This window comes from Diabrotica virgifera, chromosome 8 (genome assembly GCF_917563875.1).
Source record: "Diabrotica virgifera virgifera chromosome 8, PGI_DIABVI_V3a".
Classification (NCBI taxonomy): domain Eukaryota; kingdom Metazoa; phylum Arthropoda; class Insecta; order Coleoptera; family Chrysomelidae; genus Diabrotica; species Diabrotica virgifera.
In genome coordinates, this window is record NC_065450.1 from 71,896,507 (window position 1) to 71,911,386 (window position 14,880).

General features: G+C 31.3%; 1 protein-coding gene across 1 annotated transcript in view; it reads right to left on the reverse strand.

The window, feature by feature from the left end:
* LOC126889755 (uncharacterized) overlaps positions 1-14,880 on the reverse strand; it is a 1,061,577-nt gene that overhangs the window by 732,228 nt on the left and 314,469 nt on the right. The window contains exon 2 of the mRNA XM_050658328.1: positions 11,836-12,008. Within this exon, the coding sequence (XP_050514285.1) occupies positions 11,836-12,008 (173 nt within the window). The remainder of the gene's footprint in view (positions 1-11,835; positions 12,009-14,880) is intronic.

The window sequence follows — 14,880 nt, forward strand, 5'->3', positions numbered from 1 at the left end:
GTCATTGTTCTCCAGTGTACGGTCTAGGTAGCGGGGTCGTTTGAACGAAATTATTCACCTATAATTCAAAGTTCCAAATGTATTAAAGATTACCATAAATACTATAGTGAAGTTATCCAGCAGTGAACAGTGAAGTTGAAGAATTTTGGAGAATATTATATACAATGAGTTCCGCCCCGGTAAATACACATTTATTAATTATTTTATTCAGCCATTTTGGAAGTCCTTGACATTTGCTAATTAAGTTTCACATAGTCTGTTTTCATGGTTTTTATGGTTTATTTTCATGGATCAAACTCATCTAGAGATAATTGAATGTTCGTTGTTAATTTGTGCTTCCAGTTGAAAAATAGAGCTAATTTAAACTCAATTTTTTATATTCCTTTCAAGTCTACGGATCTCCTATAAGTATCCATTGCCTAGTCATACTATATTTTATCCTTGTATAATATATCTGTAGACCTGTGTATATATTATAATAAAATATTGTTCCACAGTAATTATATTTTGTATTTAAATTGGAAATTACATGTGTTATTTGACCAAGGTCATCTGATAACAACTTGATAAAAGGTCAAGCTGTCTAGTCATTCAAGTTTTTGGACTTAATGACCTATTTCTTCTTATTCCCATAGGAATAAAAACACTTCCTCGTATCTCTTGCTTCTTTTTTTTGACATTGGGAGATTGGTAGTAACACCACACTGTGTTTTTTTTAGCACCTACCATGAAATCTTAAGGTCACCTAACAACCACACCAAGGCCAGACCACACTGAGAGAAACAATCACTAGGCGACCAGCCTGGATTATTTCCACACATTTTCGTTTGAGTACCTCCAGCTGCTTTCCACCAGTCTTGAGTACCTTCAGCTGCTTTCTACCAGTCTTCCTCTCCTGTACCTCCAGCAGGACAGCTGCTAGCGAGAGTTAGCACCCTTGGGTGCTCATTACATCAACTCGAAGATTGTGTAAAAGGGGTTTGTTTGGGAACAGTTACTGTGCTATTAGTAAAGACAGACTGTTTTTGTGATATTTAGTACATTTTTATAGTTCAATTGCACACACATTTTTCTTGTTTTATATTTTATGGTATTTTTTCCTTAACAACATAATATTTAATTAATAGCGTTCCCCAATACTCTGCAATATCTAAGGTAAAGATCTCTGAGCTCAGATATTTTCCCCTACAATAGTAGTCGGTACTCCTATTTTGATTATTTTTATGCTGGTTTCCATTTTTATATAATTATTTAAACTCATTTCATTATTTTAGTATAGGTTGAATTAGATTTTTCAAAATTAACTTCAGACATTATTCAAAATTTCAATTATTAACTTTATTTTAACTTTAACTCATTAAATTCCTATAAACTTCTGGACTCGATTCCCTCAGAATCGTTTCTGGTTTCACTTGCTATTATTATTATAAACTACGAGTTAGAAAAGGATCTGTTGTATCCAACCGTAGGTTTATTTATTCGATAAAGGCTTGTGCCTGTCCAACTCACATTGAGTTATTTATATATTATTTACCATATCAGGTAGTATTTAATTAAGGTGTACGTATTATAAACGTACAATTATTAGTTGGTGAAGGTTCTACTAACCTAGGTGTAAGTTGTACTTTCTGTATTAGAGGTACCCTTCTTCAGATTTTCTAACCTTATTAAGATTATTCTTAGATCACATTTGTGTGATAATTTTGTAATTGACTTTCACTAGTATCATTTTTTTTGTCATTTTAGAGTCACAAACTAGTTACTTGTCTTAACTCGGAGATTGTGAACATCTAGTAGTTAAATTTAATAAATTTATATTTATTGTGCATATTTTTTTTTTCTCATATTACTCCTTTATATTTGTACATTTAATATACTTTTATTACAAATTTAATATACTCTATAGCAGCGTAGAATACCTGGAAGAGGGTTAACCCAGTTATCCTTCTTCTGGCGCCCAAAAATCTATTCTAATTTCATTATATTATTATATTTACTCTATCTACTTTGTGAACATTGTCTTAATATCTTCTTTTCTAGCCATCATTGACATTTCCTTTAATTTATTGTCCAGCCAGAAATAGCCGTGCAAATTGGCCGAATCCTTCCTTGAGTGTCAAGTGGCCATTCTCCTGCATATTGAGCTAGCTATTCAAGTTACATCTATCTATTCATAATTTTCATCTTCAGTCCTATATCAATTCTATACTCTTCGTCTTAGCATCTTTCCATACAAGTACTACTGCAAAGTAGTATTTGAGACTTCAGCTTCTTCAACGCAGAAGCCATATTGTGGTTCCTTTGGCTACATTAAGTAGATCTTCTTTTTCCTACTTCTGTTGGAGTTTATCACTCTCTGTGCCTTCACTCCAACAGAAAATCATCTTCTTTCTGGTTACATTACCTTCCATAGTTGTTCCTATTTGGGTTTTTATTCCCGTTTCTATTATTCTTGCGAATACCTTCCCAGGAATACTTGATATGGTGACACCCTGATAATTATTACAGTTTCTCTTATCTCCCATTTTGTGTATTGGTAATACATATAATGTCTTTCTTCCAGTCCTTTGGTATTTCTGTTCTATTTATGATATAATTGATTAGTTCTTTAATCCTGTCCATTACCTATATTCCCATGAATTTTATCACTTCCGGGGTGATATGATCCTTGCCTGGTGCTTTGACTATTTTTACTCTTTCTTATTGCTTTTTCTAATTCCTCTCTTGTTATGGATTCCACTTGTTCGTCATTCATTTCTTTTATGTCCATTGTGTTGTTCATAGCTGCATATGTTAGCTCTTTCTTTGAAATGTTCTCTTCATTTTTCCATTATTCGTTTTTTTCTTCTGTTAGTACGTTTCCATTGTTGTCTTGTATATTCGGCATCCTGTGCTCTGTCTTTTGTCTGAGTTGCTTTAATGCGCCGTAGAAGAGTTTTTGGTTTTCCCTATAATTTTTTGTCATTTTTTGTCCAAACCTCTCCCAGGACCTTTCCTTTCTTGCTTTCACGGCTATTTTTACCTCTTTCCTTTTTTCTTTATATGCCCGTAACTTCGTCCTTCCACCATTCCGTTCTCCTCATGTTAGTATTTGCTATTTTTGCCTTCCTATAAGTTTCCTCAGCTGCTTTGATTAAACGTACTGGTTTTTAGATAATCTCATTTTTCTTCAACATTTGTATTTTTTACAACAAGGAATAATGCCGAAAGAATGGTGTGGTAGTATTATTGTACCAATACACAAGACGGGAAAAAAGGAATCATGCATGAATTATAGAAGAATCTCACTAATCAACACTACGTAAAAAATATTGGTTTCGATATTATTAAAAAAAAGTACCATACGCCGAAGAAATAGTTGGTGATTACCAGTGTGGTCTCAGGCCTGTCAGATCGACTATTGATCAAATATTTACAATAATACAAATGCTTGAAAAATATTAAGAATATAATCAGGACGTTCATCAGATCTTTATAGACTTCAAACAGGCTTATGATTCAATTAATCGTGCAACATTATGGAAGGCAATGATCGAGCTCGGCGTACCCAAGAAACTAGCTGCGGTAACACAAATGTGTGTAAGTAACTCCTTTGCACAAGTTAGAATAAGGGGGAAAATATCAAATGCTTTCTGTGTAAATTCTGGACTGAGACAGGGTGATCCCTTGTCCCCAGTGTTGTTTAACCTGGACTTAGAATATGTCATGCGAAAAATTTATCCAAAAATCAAACCAGACATAATTGCTCGGGGAGCAAAAATCATACTCGCCTTTGCCGATGACGTAGATGCAGTAGCACAATCAACATTAGAAATTAAGGATATTTTCTCGAGCTTTGAAGAAGCTGCATTAAACATCGGTCTAAAAATAAATGAAGACAAAACAAAATACATCATCATCATCATCATCACATAGAGCTACAACCCTGGGTGGGTCCTGGCTGACTGTACAACTTTCTTCCAATTTTTTCGGTCTTCCATCAACCTAAGTTCAAATGGATTGTTCATTTTCCGGAGATCTGCTTGGATGTTATCTCTCCATCGCATTCTGGGACGTCCCAGTGGTCTTTTGCCTGTAGGAATCTCCTTCCATACCAGTTTTACAAGTCTTTCGTTATGAAGTCTGTGCACGTGGCCTGCCCATCTTAGTCGCTGTGATTTAATTTCTTGGACAATATCGGTGTCATTGTAAAGTGCTTTTAATTCGATCTTGGTTCTGATACTATACTGGTTTGTGATAACTTCGTGGTGAGGTCCGAAAATTTTTTTTTAAGTATTTTCGTTCAAAACGTCTGAGCTTTTCTTCATTACAAAATACATGGTCGTCTCAAAACAAGAACGACGGCGAATTAGGCAAAATATTACTATAAATGATCATAACTTCGAAGTAGTTAAAACGTTTAAATATCTAGCAGCAACAATCACAAATGACAACAAATTAGAGCGAGAAGTTGAAACGCTAATAATGGCAGGAAACAGATATTTCTTTGCAATGAAACATCTGATAAAGTCAAAACTTCTTTCACGAGGTGCAAAAATCCAGATATATAAGACCATAATACGACCAGCAGCCGCGTATGGAAACGAAACATGGACACTAACCAAAAGAGAAGTAAATAAATTGCTGGTGTGGGAACGTAAAATCCTTCGAATGATATATGGCCCTTGCAGAGATAGCGTGACAAACGAATGGAGGAGCAGATACAATAACGAGCTAGAGTCTCTATTCGGAAAAGAAAATCTAGTAAGATATGTAAAGGCTGATAGACTCAGATGGGCAGGGTATGTGATACGCAGTAACGACAATCGCCTTATAAACAATGTGTTCTGGGAAAGGCCAGATGGAAGAAGGTCTGTACGGCGGCCTAGAAAAAGGTGGAAAGATGCAGTCAAAGAAGATCTAGAGAAAATGGAAGTGCGACAATGGGAATTAGTGGCACAGGACCGACAAACATGGAAGGCAATAGTAAACGCGGCAAAGACTCACGAAGAGTTGTAGCGCCATTGATGATGATGATGATTTGTATTTTTTACCATACCTTTCAAAGTATTATCTAATGTTTCTTTGAATTTCGTCTTATATCTTTCCTCTTTTAGTTACATAGGATGAAATTCGGTGCTGAATACCCTCATTGACTGGGCTATAATTAAGAAGGGTTGGCTGCCATATCGCGACTCGGCTGGCTCTTTTTTCCTGTCGGAGAGTTTTACAAGGATTTGAGGAAGTTGGAGTAACATTTAATTGTTCTTAAAGGATTTTTCTGTATTATAGCGGCTTAATTACTTAGGAACTGAGTTCACTGCACATATTTTAAAATCGTGACAACTCTGAAATATTTATTTGCACAAAAAAGCAGTTGTCTGAAAAAGACAATGGAGCGCTTTCGTTCACTCTCTGACATTAATATAAACTTACTATAGAAGTTTTTTTTGCGTTTTTAAAGATTATTTGCAGTAGAGATCTAAAAGAGATAATACTAGAAATTATATAAATGCTAAAATAAAAAAGTGAAGTAGTATAGTGAAATCGTAATGAATTGAAAAGCTAATTGACAATACGTGTTATAATAACAATACAATATTACAAAGTAAATTACAATTTCGTTTGGTATGTTAATTAAAAATTAAAGTTCTATAATATTAAAATCTATGAAACCTACAATTGATTTATAATTTGATAAAGATATCGTTAAGTTTTTGACATGCGCAAAATAACGTATGCCCTAAAAGTTTTGGCACAAAATATTTATTGAATTTTTGAAGTTATACTTCTTTACGCGCGATATGAGGGTGAATTTTTATATGTTAAAACCTACGATCCCGGCGCATGCGCATTATAACTTTGTTCTGATTGGATGTTCAAATGACACGTCAAAAATTATCCAATATGGCAGTTGTAGCGCAGCTGTGGTTTGGACGGTTGACGGTTTGGTTATGTATGGTTGTTGCGTTTTAAAATTTGTGGGAAGAGAAACAACAAAGGTTAGTTAATAGTTATACTGCCTTTTTAAATAGTTTTATATTATATTTTTGAAGTTATAATTCAAAATGTTTTAATTTATGTATGTATCAGTCCAGAAAAGGTGTGGAAAGAATATATTAGTGTTTTTAAATATATTTTTCTACAAACGTGTTAAAAATGCAATTTTTAGGACTCCATAGGAGCGTTAAAAATGCTACTTTAAGGCACTAGTGCTTTAAAATTTTTAAGGCACTGCAGTTAGAAGTGAATTGTCAAATTGTGAAACGTCAAAATATTTATATTTCATTTATTAACATTAATATTAATAATACAACTTGCGCAATTTGAAAAAGGTGGTTTAAAAGGTTTTTTATTATAATTTTGTGTCTTTGGATTTGTCTTCCTTGGGCGTAAAATAGTAAAACATCTATTTTTATATTTCACTTGTCACCGTGATGTATAATTATGTATATGTATCTGAAAGGTAAATAGCATTCGGCTTGATGGCCTTGTTGGTAGAGCATTGGACTAGAGATAAAAAAATCGCGAGATTGCGGGTTCAAATCCCGGACGATTCATATGTTTTTCTTTTTTTTTTAATATTTGGCATTGTTAAATTTTGGTTCATTTTTGGTAATTATTGTTAATTTTTTGTATTGTAACTGTTAAGTAGGTATATTTATTTCGTTGAAATTATATTATAATAGAAGTATAACTTCTTACGTGCATACAAAGTACACACACATTCTTTTTTTGTTAATAAAGACATTTAATTTAAACACTAACTAGTTATTATAAATTACAACTCAATGCTTAACTAAGCTATGCTATCAAAATATGTGAAGTGGGTCATCCTTCTTTACTAGAGGCAAATTTTTACTAATAAAAAACTCATAAAGAAGTAAAAAACTTCAAATTGTATTCTGGTATAAAATCGTTTATCAAAACTATCTAAAAAGTCATCCAAATGGATTTCAAAACGTTTTCGTTCTAATTCAGAACATCTTCAGTGCATTCTGCAGAGTAGTTTGAAACTAATACACTATTTAAAGTGGTAACCCCATAATATATGGTTTACATATTATATATTAATAGAATATGTTGACTACAAGTCGATGTTGTTAGATATAATTGAATACATGCCTAAAGGGCAACATGCTTCCCTGCTCGAAAATGCTAGGTATTTGCCAGTTCAGTGGGCACATACAGAAGTAAAAACTTCAAATTGTATTCTGGTATAAAATCGTTTATTAAAACTATCTAAAAAGTCATCCAAATGGATTGCATAACGTTTTCGTTCTAATTCAGAACATTTTCAGTGCATTCTGCAGGGTAGTTTGAAACTAGCACACTATTTAAAGTGGTAACCCCATAATATAATGGTTTACATATTATATATTAATAGAATATGTTGACTACAAGTCGATGTTGTTAGATATAAGAGAACACATGCCTAAAGGGCAACATGCTTCCCTGCTCGAAAATGCTAAGTACTTGCCAGTTCAATGGGTACATACCATTAATTAGTTTAAGAGTTATTCTAATTGTTTATCCCAGAGACCTTAATTTTGCAATAACATAAGACAGAAAATAATGTAGATAGGGCAATTCTGCTTATGCCAAATGAAAGTAGAAAACTGATGCCATTAAAATGTACCAAAAAAAGATTAAAAAATTATCCAATATAGTCAAAAATCCTAATGCCAAATTTGTGAAATTTTGTAGTTTAAAAACATTTAGAATAAATTTAAAAATATTGTCCGTAGAAAAAATCATTTTACATATTAGAAAAGCTGGTATTTTACACGAATTTTTAAAAATGTAGTTCAATTGGTGACTAGTGGTAGGGGAGCTGGGAGCCGACAAATGCACGAGTTAAATAACTAAAAAGGTAACTTAAAACTACTATCATTTTCTATATCTTAGGATATATTGAATATATTTTGATTGTTCTTTTTTATTTGTATGTAATTTTTCTGTACATTACAAATATGCAATTTGTCTAGACATTTATTAATTAATAAACAGTTTAATTTGTTTAAACAATTTTTGAAAAAATAATTTTTTCCCAAAAATCCATGATTTTAATCATACTATCGTTATTAATCATAGAAAAAGTTAAGGTATATTTTAATAAATAAATTATCTTCAATAAATAATTATCTAATAAAAATCATTTATTTATTAAAGTGTAGAATACTTTAACTTTTTCTATGATCATTAATGATACTATGATTAAAAAAATAGATTTTTGTAAAAAAAAATTTTTTTTTAAGAATTGTTTAAAGAAATTAGACTGTTTATTAATTAATAAATTTATAAACAAATTGCATATTTGTAATGTACGTAGAAATTACATACAAATTAAAAAAAGAAAGATCAAAATCCATTGAGTTGATCCGGAGATACAAAAAATTATATTCGTTTGAAATTGCTTTTTCGGTATTTTAACTCGGTGGATTTGTAGGTTCTCCCTAATAATCGTTTGAACTACATTTTTGAAAAATCATAGATTGACGGTACAATGTTTGTGCGAATTTTTCAAGAAAAAATACAAATCAAATTGTTTAAAATGGCATTAATGAAATTCCTCAATTATTATAAACAAATTAGCTGTGAATTAAAAAAAAACATATGGCTAACTTTGTCCCAAATGAACCCAGGCTAAATTTTTTTATTTGAAAATTCGTGTTTAAATACTATCTTTTCAAATATATAAAAAGATTTTTTATAAACTACAAAATTTCAAAAATTTGGCATTAGGATTTTTGACTATATTAATTATTTTTTATATTTTTTAAAACATTTTGATACTATCATCACTCTTCTACTTTCATTTGGCATACTCAGAATTGCCCTATCTTCATTATTTTCTGTCTTATCTTATTGCAAAATAAAGGTGTCTGGGATAAACAAATAGAATAACTCTTAAACTAATTAATGAATCAGTCTCAAATTTTGAAGGTGTGTTAAGTACACTGAGAAAAATATTGTACATAATACCAATGAACGCCAATCATTGACTTTTTTTACATTGATTCAATGAAAATTTCGTTAACACTATAAACACGTAGTCATTAAGTAATGACCATATTCGTTATTACAATGTAATTCTATTCATTAAAAAATAATGAATAGAATCATTAATCCAATGAATCTTTTTATCTATCCAATGACTTTTTTCATAATACTAATAATTTGTTCATTGTATATATGAAATTATACATCAGGATTTTGCGGTTAAATTAATGAATATAAAACGTTGCACTAATGTACAGTGTTCTTTAAATTACGAACTCGTTTATTGAATCTATATTTTCGTAACATTAAATCAATGTTTTCGATGATTAATAACTCGATACATTGTTTTGATGTAACGCAATCATTGAATTAATGTAATATACCTGAATCAATGATCAATTCATTGTAGCAATGATCTTGTACATAAACTGATACATTTCTTAAAACTCTATAAGTGTTTTTATTGGTGCAAAAAAAATCACGTGACAACAGTTGCAGCCTCCTAGCGGACAGTCACCCTGCAGACTCTGAAGAGCGGTGTTTGGCACTAGTGATTTGTTTGATTTTTCTAAGGTATGTATTTACATATATTTTTAACTGTATTTATAAATTATTTTGTTGGATTTCTATAAAAAAAAGTTGAACTTCAATTTCCACTTTTGCAGATTGATATGGACTTTGGAGTGGCATTTGGAAATGGAAATGGACTTATTGATGGATGGGACAGCAATTTCGAAAGAATTATCTCCTTTCTTCAGTGTGAAAGTCATATCAAGGATAAAACAAATAAATTTTTATTTGAAAAGATTACCCTTGAAGACATTACGGAATGTAAGTACCTATTTCATTATTTAATCCTGCATATCCAGTATTAATTAATTTTATTTCTCTGTAAATTTTTTCAAAAGCTAATTCGACACATAGGTAAAGGAAAATAGGAACCATTTGAAAATATTTCTAAATGGTGTAATATTATAAAAGATTAGTAAATTAAATCTTTAGGTGATTAAACCGTAAATAATTGAAAAATATTATTAACTCTTGCAGTCGGTAGTATCTATCAAAGTAAAAATAAACATCTCAACATCTAGCAATTTTTTTCAGGATAAATTAAAATATTTCTATAAAAAAGTGATACCCAAAAATACAACTATGTTCACTATTTAGATTTATTTTTTTATAATAATTATTATAATAAATTGTAGATGGCTAACATGCAGTTATTCTTTGGGTTCTACATCGATATTTTGTACGAACTAATAAAATATACCATCAGAGATTTTCAGTAATCATTCTTACATCGGGAAGACCCAGCAAGAAGTCGAAGATCATATTAGATTTTTGAAATCAAAGAAAAATGCCATTCAACCATTTGCTTTTTGTATGGGTGGTGATAATTAATCCCAGAGAGATGTTGTATTTATGGAGATGTTATCGTAGATGTATTTATTTTCACGATATCAGGTATACATTTTTTATATAATATAAATATATATATATTTTTATATATTTTACAAGAAGAATTAATTTCTGTTATATTTAGTTATTCAGTTTTTTCCAAATTACATTATAAAAAGCTGTTTGTGTTAATTAAAAATATATGTTTTTTTTTTCTATAAACTTATAGATAAAACTTAACATTAGTTTGAGAATCGGTAAAAAACCGTTGCTTTAACCTATATTTGAAATATTTATGTAGATATTAAGTCGTCATTTTGTTTACTTATTAACTATTTGTATGATATATACAAATATACATGAAGATGCCATTCACTGAACCAAAAAAGTACCTAAATATAATGAAAAAAACATTGATTCAAAAACGGGGAGCATTAATTTTCGTCCAATGATCAGTATGGTTGGTCCAATGTAAGTAGATACATTAACTAATGCTCAAAAACATTAATTTTTATGAATTAGTACATTAGTTCAATGTATTTTCTAGTTAAGAATTAATGTACTGATCCATTGATTCAATGTACCGATCCATTGATTCAATGTACCGATACATTGACTCAATGTACCGATACATTGATTCTTAACTAGAAAGTACATTGAATGAACGTACTAATTCATAAAAATTAATGTTTATGGACATTAGTTAATGTATCTACTTACATTGGACCAATGATACTGATCTTTGGACGAAAATTAATGCTCCCCGTTTTTGAATCAATGTTTTTTTCATTACATTTACGTACTTTTTTGGTTTAATGTACGCCAATACCCAACTTTGGGTGAAACACTAAAGTTCTTTGTAAGTTTTAGTAAAAGTTATTAACAAATAACGATTTTCACTTATTTTGCAGTTTGCGTAGCAACAAATTAACTTTTTAACTTTCAAAAATCGGCATTTGGAAGGTTTTTCAATGTTCTAAAAAACCGAATTTTGTAATTTGATGTCAACTAATTAGCTTTTGAATGAAGTGCAAAAAAACGAAAAAATCACGATTTTAGCACTAAATTGTTAAAAATTTAAAAACTGGACGCGAACTCTAGACAGGAAACAGGTACGTTTTCTTCCTATACGTCTACAATAGCTAAAAAAGTAGTCAGCTTCCTGGATCTTTGAGTGTCCCGAGAAAATCCTTATTACTCTGGACTATTATGAACGTAGTAATTCTGCAGTGGGATCTTAAACTATAAAGTCAGCTATAGATACGGAAAATAAAATTATAATTAATGTTTTTTGATTAACTGAAATTTCAAATATGATATCTCGACCTAAACTCGCTATGTTAAAGAAAACAAGGTAATTTCATTATCGTCCCAGTTTCCTCACATCTCGTCTCAAACCCGCTCTATTCATACGAACATGTAGAAAACAATTTCTAAAGGCCATTAAGAACTTACGTGAACAATTCACTTTTTCGTCGCTTCCATCTTTGCAGTCTTTGATGCCGTTGCAAAATTTGCTGACATCGATGCAATCACCGTCTTCACACGGATATTGAGTCTTTTTACAGGAAGGATTCGTGCACGATGAACTCGCGAGTAAAGAGACGATAACTAGTGCAACGGTTAGCCTGGAACAAACAAAGTAAAGTTAAATCAAGTTTCACGGAGTTTTCTAATTTTATATGAGAAATGTAAAGAATAGGTGATAATTTTAAGAACTTTTATATAGTGTGTAATAGTGATGTAACGAATGTCATTTTTTTAACACTCGCGAATACGAATGCGAATGAGAATATCTGCTACTGACATTCGCGAATGCGGATGCGAATGCGAATGTTCAGTTTTTTTTTAATTTGTTTCTATTTTTGTAATGTTTCCTAAATTTTTAATGAAAAGTTAATTGATATTTAGTGTAAATCAATCTGAATCTTAAGCTTTATTACATAATACCAAATAATAAAAAAAAAGTGAAGGCTGATAATGTGATTATACAAGGTTAAGTTCTATCTATCTATTGCCCTTCATTTGTCCAAAGTTGAACGTAGGCCTCCCCCTTACTTTTCCACTCTTTTCGGTGCAGTGCTAATGCTGTCGATCTGGTCGCTGCGTATCTCTTTAGGTTATTCGACCATCTCGTCTGTGGTCTGCCCCTTCCTCTTTCGTAGTCCCAAGGTCTCCAGTGAGTTATCGCTTCATTCCAGGTTCCGTCTCTTTGTCTGCTGTTGTGTCCTCCATATTTCCATTTGAGAGTAGCTGCATATTTGAGGTTAAGCTACCTTTTCTTAGTAAAAAAAGTTGAGAAGTGAATAGATTTTGATTTTATTAACCTAATATTATCTTAAAATTATTTTTTTCTGGTTTTCATATTCGCAAAACATTCGCACAAATTTCGCGAATGCGGATGCGAATGCGAATATTCGCGAATGCGAATGCGAATACGAATATTCGTTACATCACTAGTGTGTAATAAAAAATCATAATTAAAAGTAACATAAAGTTAGTCGTTCTCAATATATTTTATTCGATGCAATTTTGTAAATGAATCAATGAAGAAGACCAAATTACAAGATAAAAAGGTTTTGCCACACGCAATTTTGAAGTGAAAACTTCTTAAGCGACGTTGTGCACTTTTTGGATGGGGAAAAACATTGAATTCGCGACCGTCATCGCTTGGCCGAAATGCATTCTGTATGTATAAAGTCCGTACATTATAAATACCGTTGCACGTCATCCACGTCATAACCGCATATAAACCCACATAGTAGCGTTTTATTTTTTTTTTAATTAAAATTTTGGTGAACACTGTACAGGGTAGATTCACCATTTCCTAATGTCTTTATAATATTCGTTTGGATGACTGTGATCGTGTTAAAATAATGCAAAACTTTCCACAAAAATAAATCCCCTATTTTATTTCATGCTCTCAGTTATATGGCACACAGTTCATATGGCACACATATACCTAGAATTTTATTAGTGAATAACCGACAATCTGTGGAAAGTTATTTTCAGGAGCGTCATTTGAAATTTTGATAGGGGCGGGGGCAAACATTATATATACAATACATTATATATGCAAACATAATACAAAATTGATCTATTTTTTGCAAATTTGCCCCTGGTTATTTTTTAAATTTAGACAAGGCGAAAACGGCCGGCTCGATGGATGAAATATTCCAATGAGATTTTTTTGCATAATCACATTCGTGAGACAACCCAGAATAAGGTCCAAGAAGTCGCCCACGCGAAAAGTGGTCCAATTTTTTTTAACAATTTTTTTTAATCAAATTGCAAAAATCAATAGTTTTGGCCCGTTTTCAGATTTTTCGGACCATTTTGGACAGAAAAGGTCTCTTGTAATTTTTCTCTAAAGTTGATCGTGTTCGAGTTATAAGCAATTTAAAATTTTAAAAACGCGAAAATGGCCATTTTTAAGACTTAATAACTCGGTTAAAGATTATTATTATGAAAGTCAGAAAGTGGCTGAATCAAATTTAAAGCCCCCCTTCATGATCCTGAAGAAATTTGTGTCAATTAATTTATTATTAGGCTGTTGTGTGTTTTTATCTATTAATAATGAGCAGTAAGATCGTATTAACGCGGCTGTAAATGTGAGTGCGAGTAAGATGCGCCATTGGACTGCCTGAATGGCATCTCTTTCGCACTCATCATGGACGGCCACCTAATACGTGCATGGCGCTCATTATTTTTACTTAAAAATAATAGCTTAGTAATCAAATGACAAAAATTTCTTCAGGATCTAGTAGAGGCTTTAAACTTTGATTTAGTCACTTTCTGACTTTCATAGTAATAACTTTTAACCGAGTTATTAAGCCTTGAAAATCGCCATTTTTCGTTTTTTTCAATTTCAAAATGCTTTTACCTCGAGAACTATCAACTTTAGAGAAAAATTATATCAGACCTTTTTTATCCAGAATAGTCGAAAAAATCTAAAAAAAATATCCGGGCCAAAAATATTGATATTTGCAATTTGATTAAAAAACAAGCTGAAAATGCGAGCATTGTCATAACGAAAACTTTGTATATTTACGTATTTTAATTCATAATATGGAAAATTTCTATTATGAAAAGTAGTTTAGAATTAATAATTATGTTTTTAATGTGCAATTATATCATTCTAATTTAAATGTTATGAACTATAAAGGTAGTTTACTCTTGATCGAAATTCATATTTTTTATATACCTCGTATAAAATTAATATAATTTTATACAAGGTGTCCCAAAAGTAGTGGAACGGTCGAATATTTCGCGAACTGAACATCGGATCGAAAAACTGAAAAATACGTGTTCAGTCATTTTCAAAAATCTATCCAATGACACCTAACACCAACCTCCACTACACCCCCTGGAGGTGGGGTGGGGAGTAACTTTAAAATCTCAAATGGACCCCTAGATTTTCTTGCAGATTTGGAGTCGTTACGTAAAAGTAAGGAACTTTTATTCAAGACATTTTTTCGAACTGTGGATAGATGGCGCTAT